The sequence below is a fragment of the Scyliorhinus torazame genome, chromosome 5 (assembly GCF_047496885.1).
Source record: "Scyliorhinus torazame isolate Kashiwa2021f chromosome 5, sScyTor2.1, whole genome shotgun sequence".
NCBI lineage: Eukaryota > Metazoa > Chordata > Chondrichthyes > Carcharhiniformes > Scyliorhinidae > Scyliorhinus > Scyliorhinus torazame.
The window spans coordinates 248,551,325-248,578,325 of record NC_092711.1 but is presented as its reverse complement, the minus strand read 5'-3'; the positions used below and the strand labels follow the sequence as shown (position 1 = coordinate 248,578,325).

Here is a 27,001-nt window from a genome sequence, read left to right as displayed (position 1 = left end):
GCAGAATTGTTTCTAGAACAAGGCAAGTGTGGCTAAAACATATGGTGCACATCAAAAAATGTGCTAATACATGAAATGGAAATTAATGTTTGACCAAAAGTTTTTTTTTTAATAAACATTTTATTGAGGTATTTTCGGTATAGTAACAACACCAAAATAAACAATATATATGAAACCATAAACATAGTGCAAAAGCTTTCGTACAGGTCCCACGCTTATTAACCCCCTACTCTAATCAAAACTAATCCCCCCCCCCCCTGTCTGCTGACGATTAATTTTCCGCAAAGAAGTCAACGAACGATTGCCACCTCCGGATGAACCCTAACAGTGATCCTCTCAAGGCGAACTTGATTTTCTCCAAACGGAGAAAGCTAGCCATGTCCGATAGCCAGGTCTCCGACTTCGGGGGCTTTGAGTCACTCCATGCTAATAGTATCCGTCTCTGGGCTACCAGGAAAGCAAAGGCCAGAACGTCTGCCTCTTTCTCCTCCTGGACTCCCGGGTCTTCTGACACCCCGAAAATCGCCACCTCTGGACTCAGCGCCACCCTTGTTTTTAACACTGTGGGCATGACGTCTGCAAACTCCAGCCAAAATCCCCTAAGCTTTGGACATGTCCAAAACATGTGGACATGGTCCGCCGGTGCTCCCACACATTTTGCGCACATGTCCTCCACCCCAAAGAATCTGCTCATCTGGGCCACTGTCATGTGAGCCCGGTGAACAACCTTAAATTGTATCAGGCTGAGCCTGGCACATGTTGCGGACACGTTGACTCTACTCAACGCGTCCGCCCATAGACCATCCTCTATCTCACCTCCCGGCTCCTCCTCCCACTTGCGCTTCAGCTCCTCGGTCTGCGTCTCCTCTGACCCCGTAAGTTCCTTGTAAATGTCAGAGATGCTCCCTGCTCCTACCCACCCTTTGGAAATTACCCTGTCCTGAATCCCCCCTTAGCGGTAGGAGTGGGAAGGTTGACAACTGTTTACGTAGGAAGTCCCGCACCTGCAGATACCTGAATTTGTTTCTCCTCGCCAACCCAAACTTCTCCTCCAACGCCCTCAAACTCAGAAAGCTCCATAAAACATATGCTATAAACATATCCCCCATCCTCTCAATCCCTGCTCTCCGCCATATCCGGCACCCCCCATCCATATTTCCCATGGCAAACCGGTGATTATCACAGATTGGGGCCCAAACCGATGCTCCCACTGGTCCCACATGACGCCTCCACTGGCCCCACCAGTGGACTGGTGGAGTACTGTGCCGGCCGGAATGGTAGAGGCGCAGTTACCAACGGCCCCAAACTGGTGCTCTTACATGAAGCCGCCTCCATGCGCACCCATGCTGACCCCTCCCCCACCACCCACTTCCTGATCATGGCTATATTAGCTGCCCAGTAATAATTGCTAAAATTTGGCAGCGCCAGCCCGCCCTCTCCCCGACTCCGAAAAGCATTACCTTCCTTACTCGCGGGTCTTGCCCGTCCAGACAAAGCCCATGATCACTCTGTTGACCTGCTTAAAAAAGGACTGCGGAATAAGAATGGGGAAACCGAAATACAAATAGGAATCTCAGGAGGACCGTCATCTTTACCTTTTGCACCTTCCCAGCTAGAGACAACGGAAGCGCGTCCCATCTCCGAAAATCGTCCTTCATTTTGTCCACCAGCCGGGCCAGATTCAATCTCTGCAGCCGGTCCCATTCCCGCGCCATTTGGATACCTAGGTACCTAAAGCTTCCCTTTACTAACCTACTGCAGCTCTCCCAGGCGCCTCTCCTGTCCCCTCGCCTGGACCACAAACATCTTACTCTTTCCCGTATTAAGCTTAGACCCCAAAAACAGGCCAAATTCCTCTAGAGTCTTCATGATTTCTTCCATCCCCTCTATTGGGTCTGAAACGTACAGAAGCAGGTCATCTGCATAGAGCGAGACTCTGTGCTCCGCTCCAGCCCCTCGATGCTCTCCAGAGCAATTGCCAACGACTCTATAGCCAGCGCAAACAACAGTGGGGAGAGGGGGCATCCCTGTCTCGTCCCCCAGTGCAGTCTAAAATAGTCCGATGTAGTCCTATTCGTCTGTACACCTGCCACAGGAGCCTGATACAGCAACCTGACCCAGTCAATAAAGCCCCGCCCAAATCCGAACCATCCCAGTACCTCCCACAGATAGTCCCATTCTACCCGATCAAAAGCCTTTTCTGCATCCATTGCAATCACTACCTCCACCTCCCTACCTTCCGGAGGCATCATGATCACATTTAACAGCCTTCTTGCATTGACCACCAACTGCCTGCCCCTAACAAACCCCGTCTGGTCCTCCCCAATAACGTCCAGAACATAATCCTCAATCCTGGAGGCTTGCCCAAAAGTTGATAGCATCGAACATCCTTGAATTGAGTTGCTATAATGTTGACTTCATACACACCAGTCAACCCTGAATGCATGTGATATCAAAATCAGCAAAGAAGTAAATTCTAGATTCCTTAGGAAAAAGGAAGGATAGGAGCAACGTGTGCTGCAAGTTTAGATATTTCTAACAAATAGAATAGCACAAGTTGAGTCAAGCACTCGTTTACTTAGTAGGATGAATAGACTGCCAAGGCTCTTAAAGACTGCCACACTTTCTGTAGCTCAAATAACTGCTTAAACTCTTGAACAAGCATATTTAGAAATCCCTGTTGGCTGCAGACATGAGGGCAAAAATAATAAAGTTATCTAATTGCAACTTTAATACAGTGAAGGGTGCAGTTTGTTTTTGTGCCTTCCAGTTGTTGATGCATAAGAATAGTGGGAAATTAAAAATGACAGGAATTAAATCTAATAAATATATGTACCATTGCACCCTGAGGGTAATTTGTGGATAGATCAGGCAATTTAGGGTGAACATGTTAAGAGGAAAAATGTAAATAGTTTATTGTGCAGGAATCCATCCGTAATGGCTACTTAGTGGTAAACTTAAGTTACAAGAAACTTGGAATAAAATAACCTTAATTGTTAGCCTCCTTTTTCTAGACAAATCAGCTGAATAGTTCATTGTTAGCCAAAGCTATATTGAAGTACTATAAATAACTGTTACCATCGAGACAAATTAAACTTGTTACACAAACATTCTGGAACAATTCAGAGATGTTCTAAATGTAGTAAGTGCATCTATATAACATCCTATGTTTTAGTCAGGTAATAGCACAATACAGAAGGGAGCAACAATGTGTTGCAAACAGGAAACAGAAATAAATAGTTGTAAGTGCAATACTTCGTGAGGAGAAAACGTTCCAAATGTTGTTTTGGCCATAGAACAATGATAGAGTTTGCAAAGTGCAATCAAATATTGAACAGGCTGCAAAAGTGCTGTCAAAACTGTTAAGTGGTTTTCCATACCACTGATTTCTCTTTCACAGCTTCATTTGGTTTTAAATGCAAGATTAGCTTAGTTCCAGATTTAAACTTCAGTGCATTCAAATTTTTATGTCATAATTCTACACAAATTTTGATGTTTCTGCATGTAAGAATGGTAATCCCCTCTCCTCACCCTGTACCTTTAAGGTTCCTCTTTTATATATGTAATTTCTCACCCAAGAGAATAGCTGTCCCCCACATCTCCCATACTTCTCTGAATACCAATCTACTTGTAAAATAAAAAAATGTGCAACTCCGTGTGAATTCTGAAACACTGAAAATGCAGACAATCTGAAAACATAGGAATTCCGCAAAGATGAAATTTTCACCATTAGACATAAGGGACGGAATTCTCCACAATCGGCGCGATGTCCGCCAAACGGCGCGAATCAGTCCTGCATCGCGCCGCCCCAAAGGTGCGGAATCCTCCGCATCTTGAGCGGCCGAGCCCTAACCTTGAGGGGCTAGGCCCGCGCCGGACTGATTTCCGCCCCGCCAGCTGGCGGGAAAGGCCTTTGGTGCCCTGCCAGCTGCCGCGAAACTGACCTTGCCGGGCAGCGCATGCGCGGGAGCGTCAGCGGCCGCTCACGGCATCCCCGCGCATGCGCAGTGGAGGGGGTCTCTTCCGCCTCCGCCATGGTGGAGACCATGGCGAAGGCGGAAGGAAAAGAGTGCCCCCACGGCACAGGCCCGCCCGTGGATCGGTGGGCCCCGATCGCGGACCAGGCCACCGTGGGGGGCACCTCCCGGGGCCAGATCGCCCCGCGCCCCCCCCAGGATCCCGGAGCCCGCCCGCATCGCCTTGTCCCGCCGGTAAGAGAGGTGGTTCAATCCACGCCGGCGGGACAGGCATTCCAGCAGCGTAACGTCGGCCCATCTGGGCCGGAGAATCGCCGGGGGGTGGCCCGCCAACCGGCGCGGCGCGATTCCTGCCCCCCGCCGAATATCCGGTGCCGGAGAATTCAGCAACCGGCGGGGGCGGGATTCACGCCAGCCCCCAGCGATTCTTCCACCCTCTCGCCCAAGGTTTGTCATTACATGAAATGTTTATTAATTTCTTGATGTGTGTTCATATTGACCTACAACTAATAATTCTGATTGCACTAATCACAGGCAATTTGAAGTTGTTTATCTGTACTGAAGTGATATCTAAGTTTGGTTAAAGTTATGGTGGAATTAGGCGTTTGATCCTTGTGAAAGGCCATTTGATCTCACAACATAGGAAGTATATGACCAGAAAAGATTAAGAGATCCATCTGACTGTTCCCTAAATTAAACACCTGTCAATTGCTTGCTCACGGAAAGATCTGTCCAATTCTTCCTTGATGTTTGTATTTTGTACCGTCCATTTCCACTTCCTTCCTCTTTGACAAATCATATCATACATTTATCTTGTACGTCTTATTATAAATTTGTAATTTGGCAAGCACAATATATACACCTAGCTTAAATCAGATGTTTCCAGTCGGATCTCAAACCTCTGTTCACAGATTTCTCCATGTCCTCACCACTCCTCATACCATTGCAATGCTATGCCAACCTGTGCTCTTCAGTTTTCCAACTTTGGCCTCCTGTACACTTCACTGCTTCCCTTCTGATTCATCAATGGTGAGGGTTCAGCTATCTTGGCTCTTCTCCCTGAAACTCCCCATAAACCTCTTTCACATCCTACTTCTCTGCTGCTTTTCAAGTCTCCTTAAAAATCCATAATTTCTCCCATGCGTTTAGTTATCTTGTCTCTGTTTTTACCAGCAATAAATGTGTGTTCACCTTTGGGGAAATTCCTTATGATTTTCGCAAAAAAATCCTCAAACTCAAATTGTGGGATCTAAGCACAAATGTTTTTGCAAATTAAGTAGAATAATATATACAACAAAAAGACCAATTAAACTTTGTTTAACTAAAGTTATAAGAATGTTGTGATAATCTACAATGTGATTACGATCAATGATTCCAACTGATATTCTTCTATTTAAATAGTAATTTTTGCCTTTTGTCAGACTATCCAGTCTGTGTTTTAAAAATGTACATGAGCCCGCAGTCTCAGAAAGACCCATGTCTGTCTCCTGTGGATTAATTCGAACAACTCCAAAGACGGGACTCTTGAAAGAGGAAATATATATAGGTTTGAATCTTTTTAATGATATCTAATTTATTTAGGAATGGAAATAAGTATATATATATTATATATATATATATATTTTATATATATATATATATATATTATATAATATATTCATAGTTATAAGAAATGGGCAATGAACCTGAGGAAGGTACACACTACAAAATCATTCGAAGTAAGTACTAGTTGGGGGTCACTTTACACTGATCACAGAACTGCACAGAACGGTAGCCTGCTTGCCTGCCTGACTCCCTTCCTCTTTTACTTCTCTACTCCTCAATAAATGCCTGGTTGGACCATAAACTGGGTTGTTTGACTTCCTTGTTCATCAAAGTTGAGCAGATTGTCTCCGTTTTCCACTCTTCCTCCAAGCAAAAGGCGTGGGACCATTTCTCAAAAGCTCAGCGCAAGAATCTACATATGTGGCGAAAACAAGCAGAGGTTGGTGTATTTTTTATTCACTTAACTTTTGTGAATATACAGTTTCAATAAAAGTGTCAATAAAAATGCTTGCAGTTAGAAGTGAATCTGGCATTATTGTTGGGAGGTGTTTAGTAATTTTTTTACTTGTCCAACTCACAAATGTCTACTAGGGAATGGAAAATCTTTTCCACTTTTGTTAGCCTTTTCTAACATCATGTACTCCCAAGATCAATTGTAGCATAACCAATGCAGTATAAAATATCTTCTACTTTTACTTCAACAATTTCATCTACCTTGGATCAACATTGTCCATTGTGAATTCCCTTTTTCCTGTCCCTACTTTCTCAGTGAAATTGTCAGTATAATATTTAATATTCAGTTTATGTTGGTTTGAGACCTCGAGAAACAGCATTTAAACTGCCTAGTTATATTGCACAAGCAACCCTTACAACTAGTAAAGAGAGGAGACTTGTGCCTCAGTAGTACAGACAATCCCATGTTCTAAAGGTCCTAACTCACTGTGCCACCATGCCTCCAAAATGCTGTTCTTTTAAAATTAGTGTTTTCATTTGGAGTAATACAAGACTCGAGAGAGAGAGAGAGAGAGAGAGAGAGTAAAGAACCCCAAGATTAATTTGCATCATTTTAAATACAGTCACATTGAATTAAAAGCACACTTATGTTCAGGGGGATTATAACAATTAAGGTAAGTTTCTTCAGACTATTTACCAGATGTCATAATGACAGATCCACAGTTAAGTGGTTGGAGATGGTATGGTATATGTTCACAAACATTCTTTGTCATACTTCACATTAAGCAATACAGTAAGTTCTCACTTAGTTGTAGTAGCATTCCTAAACATTGCAACTTTAAGTGAAATAACCTTAAGTGAATTGTAGGTGGTGCAATAATGTTAAGTGAATTGTAGGTTCCCATACAAAATTATATTAAAACAGAAATTTGTTTTTTCCGGTGAGAAATGTCCAAAAGAACCTCTGCACAAGTTGAAATACTGGATTGTGTAATACAGTGCATTCCTATCTGTAATAACTTGAAAACTAAAATAATTCACTAACTATAAAAGAAGTACTGTATAAATTCAAATGAGATAACTCGTATCAGTCTCTCCTTCGGCAGCACCTTGTGTTTGGGGATGACTTGCTTCCACTACAGTTCAATGGGTTCAATTATTACTGTTTGGAGAATTTTGCACCTTTTCCACACCTTGACTTTGCCTGCTTTGCATGTTCCTGAAGAAGTCTGTGCATTTGGTTCCTTTCGAAATGAACCTTCTCCCATTTTGGTCGGTCACCATAAGTCGGTGCAGATGTTTGATCCCTTCAGGGATGCTTTGAGGGCATTCTTAAAGTGTTTCTGTGGCAGTGGCTTTGAGGGATTAGACCTTAATGCTGCCTCTCTTACTCGCTTTAAAATGGCCTCTCTGCCTCACATGCTGCAGGGATCAAGAAAGGCCAGACTTGGGGCTCCAAAATTAATCAGAAAATTGCAGAGCCAGGCTCCTTGAATATAAGTATTACACGCTGTATTTATCATCCAAACAAATCCTGTGGCAAGGAAAGCAATTTTACTGTACAGTAACAAATGCTGTGCCTCACTCTCAAAGACAATAAAATACAATGGCCTCACTGCCTCATCTGATGTACAGCTCCACAGCAGGCACACCTGGGACTCCAAATTAAAATTAGTTTTCAGAATCAAGCGATTGGCCTTTTCTTTACAGAAATGAGTAGCCCAGGCTTCAATGTCTTATTTACAAAAAAGCTTTATTCATTTAGGTATTCTTGGAAAAGTTTGTTTCAGAGTTTTTGGGGAAGGAAATCCTACGCCCTTCGAGTGCAATCAATGTCTCTCCTTGCACTCAATTCAGAATCGTGTTAATAAGGTCACAGGATCCTTTTGCGAAACAGCACAAAATGGCGATGTGAAATTAAACAAAACAGCACAGAGCAATGCCATGCGACAACAACGCAAAGCGATGCAAGATCTTAAGTGAAGACATAAATCGGGAATTTCAGTCCTCAGAACTTTAAAATAAGAGTTAAAGCAGGGAAAACCTAAAGCGAGGACTTACTGTATCTGTCTTTACTTGTCAATATTATCTCCATAAACTGTCTCAGTAAAGTAGACACATCTTCATCTATGAAAATTAATTAATTAATGCCATCGTAGACAGCTCTTCCCATCCGCACTAGAAAATTGGTGAGTACAAATTGTGGAATTTCTCAAATGCATAATTTACAATGCATAAAAGTGGCCATATTGTTTTAAAGTAAGGTTTGCTTTGTTCCATTTAATTCTGGGGCTATCAACCTGTGTTCCTCTAAAATGACCTGTACATCAAAGGTAAGCTTATTTTCAATAACATGTGTAATCTGCAGAAGTTCAGAGGCATCTTTAGGAAGATGTAGGGTGTACCAGGTTTCTTGACCAAAGGAGTGTGTGGTAAGCAGATTGTCCGCCTATCCCTAAGGAGTAAAGCACAACTGCCGAAGGACTGCACACAAACTAAATTTATATGTAAAATTAGAGTAATGAAGAACAGCTGAATTTGTACCCTTTAGGGGCAAAAAAGTCAAGTGAGTTTAAGTAGCTGCTCATTATGGTATATCATATATCTCATTCAAAAGGCGGAACAAAGAACAGTTTCTTAATGGTTTGTTCTTTTATTATGCTTTGCTGATTAACAAAACTGTATTAATTATATAAAAGATTCTAAGAATCTGACACCTGTTTCTTTAAAGAGACTGAAGTTTACCAACCTTAAAATATCTTGGCGAGAAGTATTATGAAATCACTGTGCTGTTAAACACACAGAATTTTGAGTAACCTAAATGATTTTTACATAATCATTTAGCTGTTAACAATCATCATACACATCTACATTTTAAAATGTTTTACATTACAACCTGATCATATGAATGTTTGTGGTCTGTGTTAACACTGTCACTTTCTTTAATCGTTTTTCTTTAATCGTCACAAATTTTGATCTACATTTTTCAGGTTTGAAATATATAATCTGGGTATTGTTTTCCAAAGTAGCAAACATTTTGAAAATTGGACCCTTAGTTCTCTGTAAATTTACAGAAAACACACAAAGTGGCAGGTATAGGTCAGTGGTATACCAACCAGTTTTGCTTGTGAAGTACTCCTTGTGAAATCAACCAAAAGCTTCTATCCACATTCTCAGGAAATTCGTAACATCCATAATGATGAACTCATGGGCATTCGACGTGAAGAAGAAATGGAGATGTCTGATGATGATATGGAAGAAATGCCAGAGAACAAAATAACAGATGAAGCAGGTATGAGCTGCAGAAATAATGTAAAATTCTAACATAATTGTAGCTCAGTTTTTAAAATTCAGGCAGATGCTGAAAGGCCTAGTCCTCCTAATCATTGTGTTCTTGTGTTCATTACGCGAACAGTGCAGTCATACCTCAGTATTAAAGATCGTGAAGAGTACATTTAGCAACAAATTGTATTTATATTTCATCTTCAAAACACTTCAGGGACTGTAAGCAGACAAAAAATGACACTGAGCCAAAAAAAGATGATATTAGGATGGATGGTCTCAAGCTTGGTGAAAGGGGAGGTTTTTAGGAGGATCTTAAAGAAGGAGAGTTGGGCGCAGGGGTTTAGGGATCAAATTCCAGAGCTAAGTCCCCATATTGGGAGCAGTTGCAGCCTGGTTATAAAATTGAGCAAAGAAAACAAAATTATGGCAATGGCTGGATTTCAGAGTAGAGGGAAATTACAGTGAATTTTTCCTTTATTCAGTACTAAGACCAGCGCTTTCAATATTCCTTGATACCTTGGACTTCGTACAGGGCACAATTTCGAATTTGCAGATGTGACAAATCCTGGAATTTTTGTAAATAGTAAGAAAGATGGGAACAGACATCGAGAGCATAGGTTGGTGGAATAGCTGGACGAGTGACAGAGGCAATTCAGTGCAGAGACGTTTGAAGTGATGCATTTTGGTAGGAAGACTGAGGAGAGACAGTACAAGACAAATGGTACACTTTTAAAGCGGGTACGAAAAAGAGTCCTGGGTACATTTGTGCACAAATCATTGAACGTGACAAGACAAGGTAACAAAGCGGTAAATGAAGAATATGGGATCCTGAGGTTTATAAAAAGAGGAGTTCAGTACTATAGGCAGGAAGGTATGCTAAACCTATATAAAATACTAGTTTAACTCTAGCTATAGATGTGTGTCCAATTCCAAGCACCACTCTTTACAGAATGGATACAAAAGAAATTTACTGCCGTGATTCCAGTGCTAAGGAATACAGTTACTTGGATAGACTGGAGAAGGTGAAGTTGCTTCTCATTAGAACAGAGAATGCAAGGAGGAGATTTGATGAGGCATTTAAAATCATTGAAACATTTTGATAAAGAGAAACTGTTTCCAATGGCTGAAGAGTCGATAAAAAGGCACAGATTAAAGTGATTGGCAAAATACCTCTCAAGGCGTGACATTAAGAAAAGCTTTTTTACGTTATGATTTGAAATGCACTGCCTGACAGAATGATGCATATGGAAAATAGCCTTCAGAAGAAGATTGGATAAATTCAAGAAGAACAATATTTAGTGAATGGGGGAGTGAGGTTAACTGGACTATTCTTTTAAAGAGTGGCACAGACTCTAAGCTGAATAACTTCTTTCTGTAATATACCATTCTATGGTTGCATGCATATCCAATCAAAATGATCCTAAGTCTATGATAATTGCACTATTCGTCAACTTTAATTTCCATGAAAATAAGTTTATTATGAAGCCTTGGACCATTGCACTTGGAAGAGATAACTGATGTCAGATTGGAACAATGATAGCACTTCCACAGTTGAGTTACAAGATTGTGGGTCCAGTCCCAGTCCAATGGTCTAGATGGTGGTTAAAGACTCGGCGCACTAATATGTGTCCTCATAAGCATTATTTCCCTTCAAGTGACCAAAAGCAGATTAAATGGTCAGTCATCTCCTTGCTCTAATGCAAAATGATTGTCCTTGTTTGTCTACTTAGCAACCGCATTTCAAAACAATGTCTTGTATATAAAGTAAGATTTTCTAGAAGATATGATGTTACCACGTCATTTGTTTTGTTGTTTCTTCTGTTGATATCCAGTCCTGCTTTTCACATTACCAGTTTTTTTTTTTTAAGTTGTAGCTCCCAAAATTGGAAAAAAAAATATTCCTTTGTTGCAAGCTTTTAAGCATGATTTCTTTTTTGGGGGAATATAGCATGCAGTGTTTTAATAGTGTGTATCTCTATAGCTTGCCTACGATATATTAAGTTAAAGATTTTTAGCTTGAAAATTCAGCCACAGAGAATATTCTCTCTGTCTGAATGGCGAGGTCTGAGCAATCCCCAATATTGCATCATGGGCCTCATTTGAATTGAGTCAGTAATTTGCGAGAGAGCAGCAAGCAGCACACCAGTAAAGCACAGTGAAAGATTCACCAATTGCAGGGGCACTGCACAACACCTTTTTTGGGCCTTTACCAGTGCTGCTACATGGCTAAAGTTCTTGACCATTATTTGTGCAACAAATGGAATAAGAAGGGTCTTTTGATCCATTGAGCTGGTTTGTTTCATATACATATGCTCCATCATGGATTCTGTCCATACCAACTCCTGAAAGATCTGACGAACCACAGGTAAGAACATTCGATAAAATTACTTACTGTAAAATTACCTGCAAGCATTACTCTATAATTATCCACACTAAAATCCATTCGCTAATTTGCCTGAATGCACAGTTGTTAAAAACAACACCTATGGCTGCATTAAGCCATAGAGATCAGGGAGATCCCAATTTAATCTCTGATTGGCGCTACGTTATTTAGTCTCCAGTGTTAACTTTTGTACCCCAGGATCACGGAAGGAAAATTATAACCAAGCATTCCATTGCTTCTGATAACTAAGTAGACACCCTCTGTAGATGACCAAAGGCATATGAAGACAACAAAGAAAATATGTCAAAGAATGGCATGGCAGAATGCAACCCTGTTTGACCCCACTGCTGATCTCAAAATATTCTGATAATTTATCATAGCTGATCTTATCCATCATGTTGTCTTGGAAAGAGAAGATCACACAACTTGGGAGGGCAACCAGTTTTTCCGAACAGCTTCAATGGACCACTTCCGCTCCGTCGAATGCTTTGGTGATATTGATGAAGGTGCTATATGGTGGTCTGAACATGGCATTTCTCTTGAAGCTGCTGGGCTGAGATCATATCAGTTGTGGATCTTCCAGTTCTGAAGTGGGCAACATGGCCCACTTCTCCCACAGTGCTCAGCAGGGAGATGCACCTATTGTTGTTGCAGTACTGGGCACCTTTCAGTCCGCTGAATGGCATGTTTAGCGGGGTAGCAGGCACCGAGAACCATCCCGCTATCCAACGGAATTGTCTCAAGCCAGGACAATTCACACCTCTTTAACCTGTGATTATCCGTCTCTCCAGTCGCACTGTCTGGATCTGTAAAGACTTAATTACCTGCAAAGACTCGCATTCAAAGCATCATCTTACATCATTGACTTTGTCTATATATGTGTTTGTGGAACCCACCTCTTTATTCACCTGATGTTCCGAAAGCTAGTGATTCCAAATAAACCTGTTGGACTTCAAACTGATGTTGTAAGACTTCTTAGTGTGCCCACCCCAGTCCAAAGCCGGCATCTCCACATCATGGAGCACAGAAGGTAGCTTTGATATGTGCTCAAAATCTTGGAGCTGTTTTGGTTGAATAAAGTTTTAAAAAGTTGAACTTTTTTGCCAGTGGCAGAAGGGTCAGCCCAAAGACCCACATTTAAGGTAGTTGGTAGAAGAACCAAAGGCAACATCAGGAAGCAGTTTTACATAATTTATGATCTGGATTGCGCTGCCTGTAATGGTGGTGGGAGTAGATTGAATAATAACTTTCAAAGGGAATTGAATAAATACCTGGAAATGAAAAATTTACTACGCTAAGGGAAAGAGCAGGGAGCAGGATTTATTTGATGGATATTAAGATAGCACAAGTACGATTGGCCAAATGGCTCCCTTCTTGGATATATTGTGCTATGATTACATTGTCCATGCAAATGTGTGCAGCACCTTCAAATACTTCAATTTGTTTCACCCAGTTAGCTTATCAAAGAGAAACCTGACCTCCGATATCCAACTCCATTTTATTTACAACAAAGTAAGAACCCAAATCACATGAATTATAAAAAAGCTATCTTTGATGTCTTTCAAGAATGTTCTATCTTAGTTCAGATTTCTGGCATTCGCTATTTTTCTTTTGATCTGAGTGCTTTCACATTGTGGTTGATATGGTTGGCTTTACTTCCTAATATGATGGAAGACCTACTGCATACATTTGTTTATTGCCTTCAATGTGGAGCATGTATATTTTTTTAAATATTATTTAAAAATAACCAGATCCATTTGCAAAATACTGAAAGAAAATCAAATTGTTTGGACAACTTCAAAAATATATTTCAGTGGATTAAGATGGCAGTTGCATAAAAAAATCAAGTTGCATTAAAAAAAAATCAAATGCCATCAGTGAATGAAAAATAGCCTGCTGGATTAGGAAGGTGTTCTTCCGTTCCTAGGCACTGAACTACAGATACAGAGCTAACTCCATGGCAATGCTACAGATTATGGCATGTGCCAGAAAACTCTTCTTGCCCCTTTCATCCCTTCACCCTACCTCTTTATCCATTTCCTTCAATGCATTGCCAAGTTTCCTAGATATATGCAGTAAAGAGCTGGACCACACAGATCAAATTCTCCTGTCTTCTGTAAGAGAAAACATTAGCACTAAATCCTGCAAAGTATCTTTACAATATGTAAATCATATTCTATCAAAATTCCAGTATATCCAAAATTAGTTGAAGGGTATATGATAGATTTTCCATCGATAAAATACTAGTCAGTTTCCTGTAAAAGGGAATCAAAATCAAATGTTGCATTTAAACAAAATTATGCCTTCACTGACAAGGAGGCTATTACAATAATTCGAGCAAGGCATTTATGCCTTCCACTCATAGTGGTGCTGTAGTGCCATCGCTGGGATTGAAAATAATTATAGCATGATGAGCTTATACACGCTGTTCCTATTATAAATATGGACGTAGAAATTTATAATGGAAAAAATATACTCATAAATGCAGTTGTGAAACTTTTTATAGCATATCCCCTGTGGCCTTTGCGAATAAAAAGTCAAGACAAATTGATTGTCCCTCAGTGTGCGTTAAAGATGATATTGATATGGAGATCTGGGGCTTCTGCCCACACATTTAATTTTTTTTGGATCCATTTGTAATACTGGCCTGGATTTTACAGGGCCCCAGGCGTGATGGATTTAAAATTGGGTCGACGGCAGGGGACGGCATGCCAGTCACCCTGCTGCTGCTGGCATTTAACCAATGCTGGAGAAGGTGGCGAATAACCTGCCCACTGTCCTTTAAGGGCCGTATGGGCATCTTGTAGCTGTCGCTGATGGGGAACCTCATCCCTTAAAAGACCACAAGCCCTGCCTACTGGCAATTCATTGCACAAAGATCATAAAATCCAGTCAGAACCCGTGACCCACCGTGATGGGGTTGCACCTGTCTTTCTGGTCACCGGACCAGGCCACCTTTTCCAGATACAACCCTGACCTATATTACCCTGACAAATTTACAAATGTGTCTTTGTATTCAATTAGTGAAGTAATACTGGTAGTGTTCTGATTTTCGAAAGCAAATATAAGAATGAACAGGTATAATTAACAAAACAATAGATAATTAGTTATGAGATTCTCATGGCTCAATTTATGGTTGTGTTGTTCAGTGTGTGTTGGGCCTAGTTGAATCTCTACTCTGTGCTGAGTTAGGTGATCTCAGTTATAGGTAATGGTATCAGAAGCCCTGGTTGCAAAAAACAATGGAGGGAAATTGACCATGGTCCTATCTTATTGCTGTTCACGGATTCCTGCCAGAAAGTCACATGCGGATTTTAGGTAAAGATGGTATTTGGCTCAATGATGATGCTGAACACAGTAGGACTGAAGTGCATTTGTTTCAAGGACTTGGTGGATGATGAGTCTGGGTAAGGGTGTGTAGATAGTCTGGGTCACATTGAGATCAAAAAGGAGGAGGTGTTGGGCGTCTTGAAACACATTAAGGTAGATACGTCCCCAGGGCCTGATCAGATCTACCCCAGAATACTGAGGAAGATAAAGGAGGAAATTGCTGGAGTCTTGACAGAAATCTTTGTAACCTCACTGCTATAGTGATGTCCCAGACGACTGCCGAATAGCTAATGCTGTTCCTTTGTTTAAGAAGGGGAGCAAGGATAATCCAGGAAATTACAGGCTGGTGTGCCTTGTCAGTGGTAGGGAAATTATTGAAGAGGATTCTTCGAGGCAGGATTTACTCCCATTTGGAAGCAAGTGGACATATTCACGAGAGGCAGCATGGTTTTGTGAAGAGGAGGTCATGTCTCTCTAACTTCATCGAGTTTTTTGAGGAAGTGACAAAGATGTTTGATGATGGTAGGGCAGTGGATGTTATCTACATGGACTTCAGTAAGGCCTTTGACAAGGTCTCTCATGGCAGACTGATACAGAAGGTGAAGTCACATGGAATCCTAGGTGAGCTAGCAAGATGGATACAGAACCGGCTCGGTCATAGAAGACAGAGGGTAGCAGTGGAAGGGTGCTTATCTGAATAGAAGGCTGTGACTAATGGTGTTCCGCAGGGATCAGTGCTGCACCTTTGCTGTTTGTCATATAGATAAATGATTTGGAGGAAAATGTAAATGGTCTGATTAGTAAGCTTGCGGATGACACAAAGGTTGGTGGAATTGTAGATAGTGATGAGTATTGTCAGAGGATACAGCAGGATATAGATCGGTTGGAATTTAATCTGGACAAATGTGAGGTAATGCATTTTGGAAGGTCTAATAAGTGGGAAATATACACTAAATGGCAGAACCCTTAAGAGTATTGACAGGCAGAGGGACCTGGATGTACAGGTCCACAGAATACTGAAAGTGGCAACGCAGGTGGAGAAGGTAGTCAATAAGGCATACGGCATGCTTACCTTCATTGGCGGGGCATTGAGTATATAAATTGGCAACTCATGCTGCAGCTGTATAGAACCTGCCATCTGGACTACAGCTCTTTGCACCCTACACCCCGTAAGGACTCCATCACTTTCTCTCAGCTCCTTTACCTCCGTCGCATTTGTTCCATTGTTTCCAAAATGGTTCTTTGAAAATGTGTTCCTTCTTCCTCAACCATGATTTCCCACCAACAGTTGTTGACAGGGCCCTCAACAGTGTGCGGTCCATCTCCCGCAGCACTACCCTCGCTCCCTCCCAGAACAAGGATAGAGTCTCCCTCCTCACATCTCACCCCACCAGCCTCCGTATGCAAATCATAATCCTCTGCCATTTTTGCCAACTCCATGGTGATGCCACCACCAAATACATCTTTTCACTCCCTCTGCCAGCATTCTGCAGAGACCGTATCCTCCGAGATAATCTAGTCCAATCCTCCACCATACCCAATACCTTTCCCATCACCCATGCAATCACAGAAGGTGTAACACCTGCCCCTTTACCTCTTCCATGCTTAACATCCCAGGCCCAAAACACTCATTCCAGGTTAAGCAGCGTTTCACTTGCACCTCTTCCAATTTGGTCTATTGCATTCGCTGCTCCCAATGTGGTCTCCTCTTTCAGAGAGACCAAACGCAGACTGGGTGATCGCTTTGCTGAGCACCTTCGGTCTGTGCTCATTCAGGATCCTGACCTTCCTGTTGCTTGCCATTTTATCACAAGACCCTCCTCCCATGCCCATATGTCTGTCCTTGGCGTGCTGCAAAGTTCCAGTGAGCTCAATGCAGACTGGAGGAGGAACATCTCATCTTCCGTTAGGCACGCTACAGCCTTTCAGTCTCAGCATCGACGTCAACAACTTCAGATGATTAGCTCTAACCCACCTCAACCCCTTTGTTTTCATCCCATTTCATTTTAACTGTCTTTTCCCATTTCTTTCTTTCCTGTCTTACTTTATATATACCCCCCTATCTTATCCACCTGTCCTTACCTTTTCTCCCCTTTACTTCCCCTTCCCCTCCCCCCACATCTACTCTGTCACAATTTACCCTCTGATTTTACTTTCTGTGCTGTTTGGCCTTTCACCCCTTTTGTTCTCTCTGGCACTGCCATTAGCACTCTGTTCCCTTGGTTTCTGTGGTTATTAGCACTCTTTCCCCTCGTTTCTGTGGTTATTAGCACTCTGTTCCCTTGGTTTCTGTGGCTATTAGCACTCTGTTCCCTTGGTTTCTGTGGCTATGACTCACCTTTCATTCTCTCACCCCACAGTATAAATATTTCCCGCTTTCTATGTCTTTTAGCTTTGACAAAGGGTCAACAGGTGCCGGAATATGGCAATTAGGGGCTTTTCACAGTAACTTCATTGAAGCTTACTTGTGACAATAAGCTATTATTATTATTAATTAATTCTGGTTGTCACAGTCCCAGAAGGATGTGGAGGCTTTGGAGATGTTAGGGAAGAGGTTTTCCAAGATGGAGAGCATTAGCTATGAGGAGAGGTTGGATAAACTCTGTTTGTTCTCACTGGAACGACTGAGGGGTGACTTGATAGAAGTCCACACAACTATGAGGGTCATGAACAAAGTAGATCATCAACTTTTTCCCAGGGTGGGAGAGTTAATTACTAGGGGACATAGGTTTAAGGTGCCGAGGGGCAAAGTTTAAAGGAGATGTGCGAGGCAAGACTTTTTACACAGAGGGTACTGGGTGCCAGGAACACATTGCCAGAGGAGGTGGTGGAAGCGGGTACGATGATGATATTCAAGGGGCGTCGGCAAATACATAAATAGGATGGAAATAAAGGGATACGGACCAGAAGTGTAGAAGCTTTTAGGTTAGACGGGCAGCATGGTCAGCGCTAGCTTGGGGAGTCGTAGGGCCTGTTCCTGTGCTGTACGTTTCTTTGTTCATGTTGGGTATACCCAGAGCCAGTTTAGCTCAGTTAACTGGACAGCTAGTTTGTGATGCAAAGCAAGGCCAACAGCGCGGGTTCAATCCCTGTACCCGCTGAGTTTATTCATGAAGGCCCTGCCTTCTCAACCTTGCCTCTCGCCTAAGGTGTGGTGATACTCAAGTTAAATCAAGTTAAGTCAGCTCTCCCTCCCAAAGAGGAAAGCAGCTTATGTCATCTGCGACTATGGCGACTATGGTGGTGGATTAAGACTGATTGAAATGCAAAGTGTTTTAATCAAACCTATTATTAATCAAACTGCACCAAGTTACTACTCTTAAATGTGTCAAAAGAAGATTTCAAAAGCAACATTTAAAAAAAATTGTGCTGTCAAGTGGCACATAGCAAAACTTGCTCATTTGACTCTCAATTTGGGTTCTGCCAGGACGACTCCGCCCCTGACTTCATTGCAGTTTGGTCTAAACATGGACTAAAGTGCTGAACACATGAGGCGAGAGTGAATGTCCCTGACATCAAGGTGGCATCATGGAATTCTAGAGTCAATAGGAATTAGGTTCCCCCCCGCCCACCTATCTATCTCCACTGGTTGGAGTCATACATAGCACAAAAGAGGATGGGTGTGGTTGTTCGAGATCAATCATCTCAGTCTGGGACATTGCTGCAGGAGTTCCTCAGGGTAGTGTCCTAGGTCCCAACCATCGTCAGCTGCTTCACCATCAAAAGGTCACAAGTGGGGATGTTCACTGATGATTGCACCATGTTCAGCACCATTCGTGATTCCTCAGATACTAAAGTAGTCTGTGTCCATATGTTGCGAATCGGCACCGGAGTCACCAATAATGTTGCTCTTTTTAATGAATGGAATACTATCCCACCAATCGGCACCAATAATGTTGCCAAATTAACTAGATATGGCAGTTATTAATGATATTGCTTTTCGGAGTCGCCATGTATCAAATGATACCACCACAAGGCTTTACCGGATATCGATCAAAAAACCAAACAACCAGTTAGTCAGTTCAAGTTCAAAGATAGTTTATTTACACACAAGGATTACTTTGACATGCAACATAAAACACTACAAGTTAAACTACACCTAACAACTACAATAACCTATACTTAACTTCAGGACAACTGGCTCTTTGCAGATGAACAAGGCCTTTGTTTGGATCTTGCGTGGCTGGGCAGAAGAAGTGGCTTCGTTTCTGCTGGGCTCATCTGTCTGGTAGCGATCGTTGGTCTTGAACCTGTCTTCTGGTCGTAATGCTACACTTGGTTTTAGGCGTAGGCCGGAGCCAAGAGAGACCGAACACATGGCTGTGTCTCTTTTTATCCCTCTGGGATTTCGCGCTCTTTGGGGCGGTCCTTAGCTTTGGACCCAATAATTCAACAGTCTTCGATCACTGCCTTCGATTTTGGCCAATAAAGGGTCGGGTGCCTTGATGGCTGTGCGTGTCCTGAGCGGTCATTGGTTGTTTGGGCTTTCTTAGCAAAGGGAGTGGCGCCAGTTAGTCTGCATCTGTATCAGTTACCCGAGTACAGTCCTGTTCTGGGGAAACGGGCTATTAGAATGCAAACGAGTGGGGGTTTTGATCGCGTCTAGCTATCTGGGTTGCAAATATACACGCAAGCTCTGAGTGTGTCTGAGTCCTGGGTTGTCCATAATTCCCATGGTCCTTTGCAGGTGGCCATCTAAGATGGCTATACATATGCAGCAGGACCTGGGCAACATTCAGGGTTTGGCTGATAAGTGGCAAGTAACAACACAAGTACCAGGCATTGGCCAACTCCAACAAAAGAGAAGCTAACCATCTTCCTTTGATATTCAATGGCATTGCCATCACTGAATTCCCCCCCCCACTATCAACAGCCTGGTGGTTATTGTTGACCAGGAACTGAACTGGATCAACCATATAATTGTTTGCTACAAGAGGCTGGAAATTCTGCATCAAGTAACTGACCTCCTGACACCCCGAAGCCTGGCCCACAAGTCAGGAGTGTGATGGAACACTCTCCACTTGCTTGGATAAGTGCAGCTCCAACAACACTGGAGAAACTTGACAGCATCCAGGACAAAGCAGCTGACCTGATTGGTGCTCCATTCACCTCCTTCAACATTCACTCCCTGCATCACAGTGTACAGCGGCAGCAGTGTGTACCATCTCCAAGATATACTGCAGCAACTCCCCAAGGCTCCTTCAACAACATCTTCCAAACCTGCAATCTCTAACACCTAGAAGGACAAGGACAGCAGATGCATGGGAATTCCACCACCTGCAAATTCCCTCCAAGCCACACCATCAAAACTTGTAAATATATCGCTGTTCCTTCACTGTCACTGGGTCAAAATCCTGAACTCCCTTCCAAACAACACTGTGGGTGCAACTATACCACATGGACTGCACCAGTTAAAGAAGGCGGCGCACCAACACCTTCCGTGAAATTGGAGATGGGCAATAAATGCCAACGATGTCCACACTCCGTGAATTTTATTTTTAATCACAATTTAAAACACCAGCCAGTGATGCTGGTTCATAGGAGATTGTGGGCAGAATTCTCACCCAAAATTACTTGTCAATTCAGATGAGAAAATCAGTGTGAATCACATCGGCTGTTCCGGCACATATCCCCACGCGATTTTACCACTCCTAAGTCACTTTTTGGAGCAAGGGATGATCACGTTGAAAATGTGATGTGTGGGATCCGAAGACACAGGCAAGGCTGGGTCCTCCAAGATCGGGGCACTGTTTTAAAAGTGCGTCCCAATCTCAGAATGAACCTACAGCCCCTCCCTTTCTTGCTGGCAAAGACTCCCTGTCCCTTCTCACCTGGCACTGCCCCTGACTCCCTTTTTGGTTTTGCCAGGGCACTGTCGAGCCATGTTCCTGACCACCCAAGTTACCAAGGCCTCCGAACGCTCCAGCATGAATATCATGCCTATCTCGAGAATTCAACAATGGCTGTGAGAAGGCCCTTGTTGAGGAACCCTTGCCTTTGATGTCTGAGTGATGCCAGCTGTTTCTATTGTGGAAAATACCTTCATTGCAGGCATGCTTTTCAGACGTTAAAGGTTGAAAAAGATCCAGTCTAAAAAATTGCTGTCAAACAGAGTACCTGCCCTTTCTAGGTAGCACTTCAGAGTAGAAAAAAAATCCATTATGGACCATGGAGAGAACACCTGGTCTTGCTGGGAAGTACTTCGGAATCGATGGACCATGCAGTGCTATAATAACAAACAAAGCTAATCCCTCCTTTGATGTCGCCTTCAGCTGTCAATGAAAAGGCAATAGTGTGTGAAATTCAATGTAAACAACAAAGGGATAAAAGAAGGCACACTGCAACATTGAAACCACAGTGCCTGTTGAAACCTCAAGGGCAGTGAAATGCTTCTGCAAGAAATAAGCTGCAAAATGGATCTGTCCTGAGCGGATTTCAGTTCTTTGCCCTGTTATGGGGTGTTCAACATGAAAGAAAGCCGATTTCATAGGAGAAGTGAGAGCATCGGTGGGGACCCCAATCTGCGGCAATCACCGATTTGCCCCGGGGACCATGGACGGTGGGTATCGACTGTGGCAGAGGCTGGGGATTGTGAGGATGGGTGATCTGTTCCTGGAAGGGAGCTTTCCGAGCATGAGGGCGTTGTAGGAGAAGTTTGGGCTGGCGGGAGGGAATGACTTTAGATACTTACAGGTGCAGGATTTTGTGCGCAGACTGGTGCCGTCCTTCCCACGCCTCCCGCCAAAGGGGAGGCAGGACAGGGTAGTTTCTAGGGGAGAGGTAGGTGAGGGTAGAGTCTCAGATATTTACAAAGAGCTAATGGGAGCAGAGGATACACAGACTGATGACCTGAAGCTTAAGTGGGAAGAGGAGCTCGGGGGGAGATGGAGGACGGTATTTGGGCAGAGTAAACATGACCACAGCATGTGCCAGGCTCAGCCTGATCCAGTTTAAGGTTGTGCACCGAGCCCACATGATGGTGGCCCGGATGAGTAAATTCTTCGGGCTGGAGGACAAGTGAGCCAGATGCGCCGGTGGGCCGGCTAATCACGTGCACATGTTCTGGTCGTGCCCTAGACTCTGGGTACTGGCAGGGATTCGCGGACATCATGTCCCGGGTTTTGAAAATTGGGGTGGAAATGAGTCCTGAGGTGGCAATCTTTGGGGTGTCGGAGGACCCGGGAGTCCAGGAGGAGAAGGAGGCCGATGTCTTGGTCTTTGCTTCCCTGGTAGCCCGGCGAAGAATACTGTTGGCATGGAGGGACTCAAAGCCCCCCCGAAGACCGAAGCATGGCTATCGGACATGGCGAGCTTTCTCGGTCTAGGAAAGGTTAAGTTCGCCTTGAGAGGTTCACTATCGGGGTTCACCCGGAGGGGGGGTGGGGGGCGAGGCGAGGGGAGGGCGAGGTTAGGGTAGTGTAGAGGAGGGGGTGGTTTAGGCAGGTCCTTGCGCAATTGGAGTTGTGGATTGCACTATGTGTTAGTTGCTTTTCCTTTTGTATGGTGCTATACAATGTCATTGTTTTCTATGCCAAAAATACCTCAATAAAATTGTTTATTAAAAAAAAAGAAAGCCGATTTCAAGGTTTCACAGACCCAAAGCGACCCTGTTGCTCTTATTAGCCTTAATTTTATTAGCTCTAATTCTGTCACCTTTGCTCACGAGTCGCCAGGTATCTTTCTGATACCGCCACGTGGTTCAAGCCCAAGTAATGATTAATAATGCAGCACACGTCTTTGTAAAGGTTAAATCAACGATCATTTATTATATACAGCAATAAATACTTATACAATAATCCTACTTCTAGACTACTACCTACCACTAAAGGCCAATACTTAACTTTGGAGATGGCCCATCAGGTCAGGGAAACAAATGGTCTATCGAATTGGGTCTGGGCCTGCGGGATTCAAAGCTGGTACAAGTCGATAGTCAGGAGCGCCTATCTGGTAGCGATCGCTGGAGTAAGACTTACTGTTTTCTTTGTCGAAGGGTCTCAAAGGTTGCGAGCAGGAAGAGACGGGTCGATCTGAACTTGGCCCCTATTCTTATAGTTCCCAGGGGCCTCGGGGTGGACCCAATCACTTGGTTCGATATGCTCCAATAATGGGGCGATTCCTTGATCGGGGGTGATCGTCTACCTTCCTTTGTGTCAGCCCCTGCTGGCGCCGAAAGGTCTGGACCGGCTTTATGTTGCTAATGTGTAGCAATTGTTCACGGGGATGGCTGCTTAATATGCAGATGGCTGGGTTGTTGTGATGTTGATGGCTGCAGGTATCGGTCTGGGCTGACTTCCCCAGAGCCGAATACACTGTTTTACCTGCAGCTGTCCGTTTGAGTCCTGTTGGCTGACTTTCCCATCAGCCTCTTTCGTTTGCCATTTTAGATCGGGGTTTGACCACTCTAATCGGGAATCAGCCATTTTAGGTGGCTACACCCCCCATCCCAGGTGAGACCCATGACCTGGCCCCTCCAGCCCAATCCGAGCCCTCGGCTCCCTTGAAGGACCTCCTTTCCCCCATGGCATCTGGCTAGTGGCTGCTGTGCCCCTGTGCTGCCTGGAGGTAAGTGGAGAGAGGCATTCAACTTCTTGCTCCCCCTCTAAGCCCATGGCACATGGTCCCTGGGTTTAAGGAGTCGTAGTGATTTGTGCCTGGATGGTTTCCCGCTTGGGGAGAGAGGTGGAGGGGTGCTGCATTTGACTTTAATCTCACTAATAAGATTACAATAAATGCAGATTACCTGTGATGATATCTCATCCTTTCCTGATCATGCCAGCTGGAGCCGGCCAATAACATCGGAAACTGTTTGGCACCTGACGCAAATCCCGTTTCAGGGCTCTCCCGACATTGCAGGATTTGAGCTGGGTGCAATGTGGCCGGAGAATCACCCTCTTTTGTGATGAATATACAAAAGTAGTTTGGATGGAAAAGGGGCACAATTTTCACCAATTGAACATGAGCAGAAATTCTTTCCTTTGCTGTCTGGCTCACATTTGAAGAATGCCCAGTTTGTGCACCACAATGGTTAGCACTGCTGCCTCACCAAGCCAGGGACCCGGTTTCAATTCTGGCCTCATGTGACTGGGTGGAGTTTTCACGTTTTCCCCGTGTTTACTCTGGCTGCTCCAGTTTCCTCCCACAGTCCAAAGACGTGCAGTGGATTGGCCACGATCAATGTGCAGGGATAGGGCAAGGGAATAAGATGCTCTATCGGAGCGTCGGTGCAAACTTGATGTGACGAATAGCCTCCTTCTGACTATAAGGATTCTATGGATGAGATTTGAGGTTTAACTGTAGTCATGGAACAGTCCCCAGAGCCAAATAGCGTTTTCAGAAAAGAAAAGGAAGGGAAACATTGGACTGAGAAAAGGAATTAGTTCCCTGAGTCTATTTTACTTCGGGAGAATATATAAATTTTGAAACAGCGAAAATATTGTTTTGCAACATGGAAAAATAATTTTGTGACAGTCAATGAATTGATATTTGAGTGGGTTAAATAAATGTGAAGATGTATATTGACTGGAAGCAATGCGATGAATTACAGATCACTACAACATAAAGTGTTGGGCATGTATGTCACTGCTTTGATTTCATTTGCATCCTGAAACAGTTTAATTGTTTCCCATCTGGCATTTCTCCTCAGCTGAATGATGCCTTGGCTAATGCTCAGCAGTTCATCTTTTCAGCATCTGGAAATGCCCTGACAGATATTCTTGCAGTTATTCTTAAGTGTTTCACATACAAGGACATCTTGTTGATGAATAAACCTATCGACAATCGGCTTAATGGAGCCTGCAAAATAGCTTTTCTCCCAGAAGGTTTCAATTTATTCTACACTGTCAGCTTACACACTGATTTCTTCAATCCACTCTGACCGACTTATAACAAATCATCATTACGCACAGATAATTGTAGCTTGTGTTACTATGGTAACCATTTACCAGCAAAATGAGCAGTAATCAGTAATCTTGGAATGCTATTTGCAAAGCCCTCTAATTATATGAATACAGTTATGCCTTCCCCCCCCCCCCCCCCCCCCCCCCCACACACACACAGGTTTTCCCAAGTTTTAGACTTTTAACCTCTCTGAGTTGCAGCACCTTACCATGTTTATCAACGGGATCTTAAACTGAGAACTTTGAATACTCGGTTATTTTTGTTGGAATGAGCCAAACGTTTGCATCAAAGTGTAAATTTCCATCACAGATGAACTTGGTTCTCTAAGTCTAAAACTTGCAGCCACCATTTGCCATGATTTTTGGGGGCTGGGAAACTTTATTACCAAAAATCAGTTAGCAAATTGAATAGCAGACACTGGAATTCTGAAACAAAAACAGGAAATTTGAGAAACATTATTACAGCATTAGAAAGAGAAGATATAGAAAGCAATCAATGGAGATTCTTAGGCTGAGAATAGGAAAGCACTTCAAAGAAATGCGAGTGTCTCCAAGCCTGCTAATAACAGTAATGAAGTGGCAGAATGTATTAATTCAGAGATTGGAGAAGCTTGTAACAAAAGCGAAGTTTCAATAAGAGACTTCAATTTTCATACGAAAAGAGCAGAGTATCTCGAGTCACAGAGGTGATGAATTTCTTGAATGCATTCAAGATACTTTCTGGATCAAGATGTTCCAGAACCAGCGAGAAGACGGGTCATACTAGATTTAGTAATGAATAATAAGGCAGGCAGAGTTACTCAATCTAATAGGAGGAGGACATTTATATCACAATCATAATATGATTAAATCAAATTTTAACAACTTCGCATAGTTACTAGATTCTAGATTTTGGCAAGGCTAATGTTAAATTAATTTGCGGGATGTGGGTGTTGCTAGTTAGGCCAGCATTTATTGCCCATCCTTAGTTGCACTTTAGAAGGTGCCATTCTTGAACCGCAGCAATCCTTCAGGTGTAGGTACACCCACTGTGCTGTTAGAGAGGGAGTTCCAGGATTTTGTCCCAGTGACAGCGAAGGAACTATGATCTATTTCCAAGTCAGGATGGTGAGTGACTTGGAGGGGAACCTCCAGGTGGTGGGGTTCCAAGTATCTGCTGCTCTTGTCCTCCTAGATGGTTGTGGTTGTGGGTTTGGTAGGTGCTGTCTAAGGAACCTTGGTGAGTTACTGCAGTGCGTCTTGTAGATCGTATATAAGGCTGCCACTGTTCGCTGGTGGTGGAGGGTTTGAATGTTTGTGGAAGGAGGAGCAATAAAGTGGACTGGTTTGTCCTGGATGGTGTCGAGCTTCTTGAGTGTTGTTGGAGCTGCACTCATCCAGGCAAGTGGGGAGTGAAGTGTTGGGTACTCTGCTACACAGACGAACCAAAACGGTTGCGAATGGTACAATGCAGTTTTATTTCAAACATCTATTTACACTGGTAAACTGTTTACTGAGGTTCGATCATGACCCTTGATTCTGTGGACCTATTCCTAATTCTATCTTGTAGTGGCACTCAGCACATGGTGGATGCCTGAGTGGCTTGTAATGAGCTCTGTGCCCTGAGCCATCTCCTGCTCGAGTGCCCAGGAAGTGTCGTGTTCCCTGTTTTGTACTGTGTATGCTCTTGCCTGTGATTGGCTGTCGTGTTGTGTGTGTTGATTGGTCCGTTGATCTGTCCATCAGTATGTATGTATGTGAAGTGCTATGATGATTACCTGAATATCATGACATCCCCCCCCCCTTTTTTACAAGAACATGTGCCTACGTGGTCATAAATAGAGATGTGGGGACTTCCGGGTGCGGCGATGACCAGCTAAGTCGCACGTTTCGGCAGCTCCCGGTGGAACGGACTTTTGGGCTCTTAATAGGAGCCCCAACGGCAATTTTAACGGCTAAAAACACTGTGCGGTAAACCAGAAGGGAATCCCCCCTGGACACGGATGGAAAAAGGAGAGGAAAGCGGCCGGATGGCGGAGGATCCTCTAGAGCAGCGGCAAGGAAGGCAAGCACAAAGGCAAGCACAAAGCAAGATGGCGTCGGAAGGTGGCCGTTTAGTATGGGGCCCTGACCAACAAGAGTTCCTGCGGCGC

The 27,001-nt window shown here is 43.4% G+C and overlaps 1 protein-coding gene across 3 annotated transcripts in view; it reads left to right on the top strand.

Moving 5' to 3' along the window:
- The window catches only part of LOC140421025 (ecto-NOX disulfide-thiol exchanger 2-like), a 347,774-nt gene that overhangs the window by 278,483 nt on the left and 42,290 nt on the right, over window positions 1–27,001 (top strand). For all 3 annotated transcript variants that reach the window (XM_072505320.1, XM_072505318.1, XM_072505319.1), the window contains 2 exons: window positions 5,855–5,961; window positions 9,153–9,267. In XM_072505320.1, the coding sequence (XP_072361421.1) occupies window positions 5,855–5,961; window positions 9,153–9,267 (222 nt within the window). The remainder of the gene's footprint in view (window positions 1–5,854; window positions 5,962–9,152; window positions 9,268–27,001) is intronic.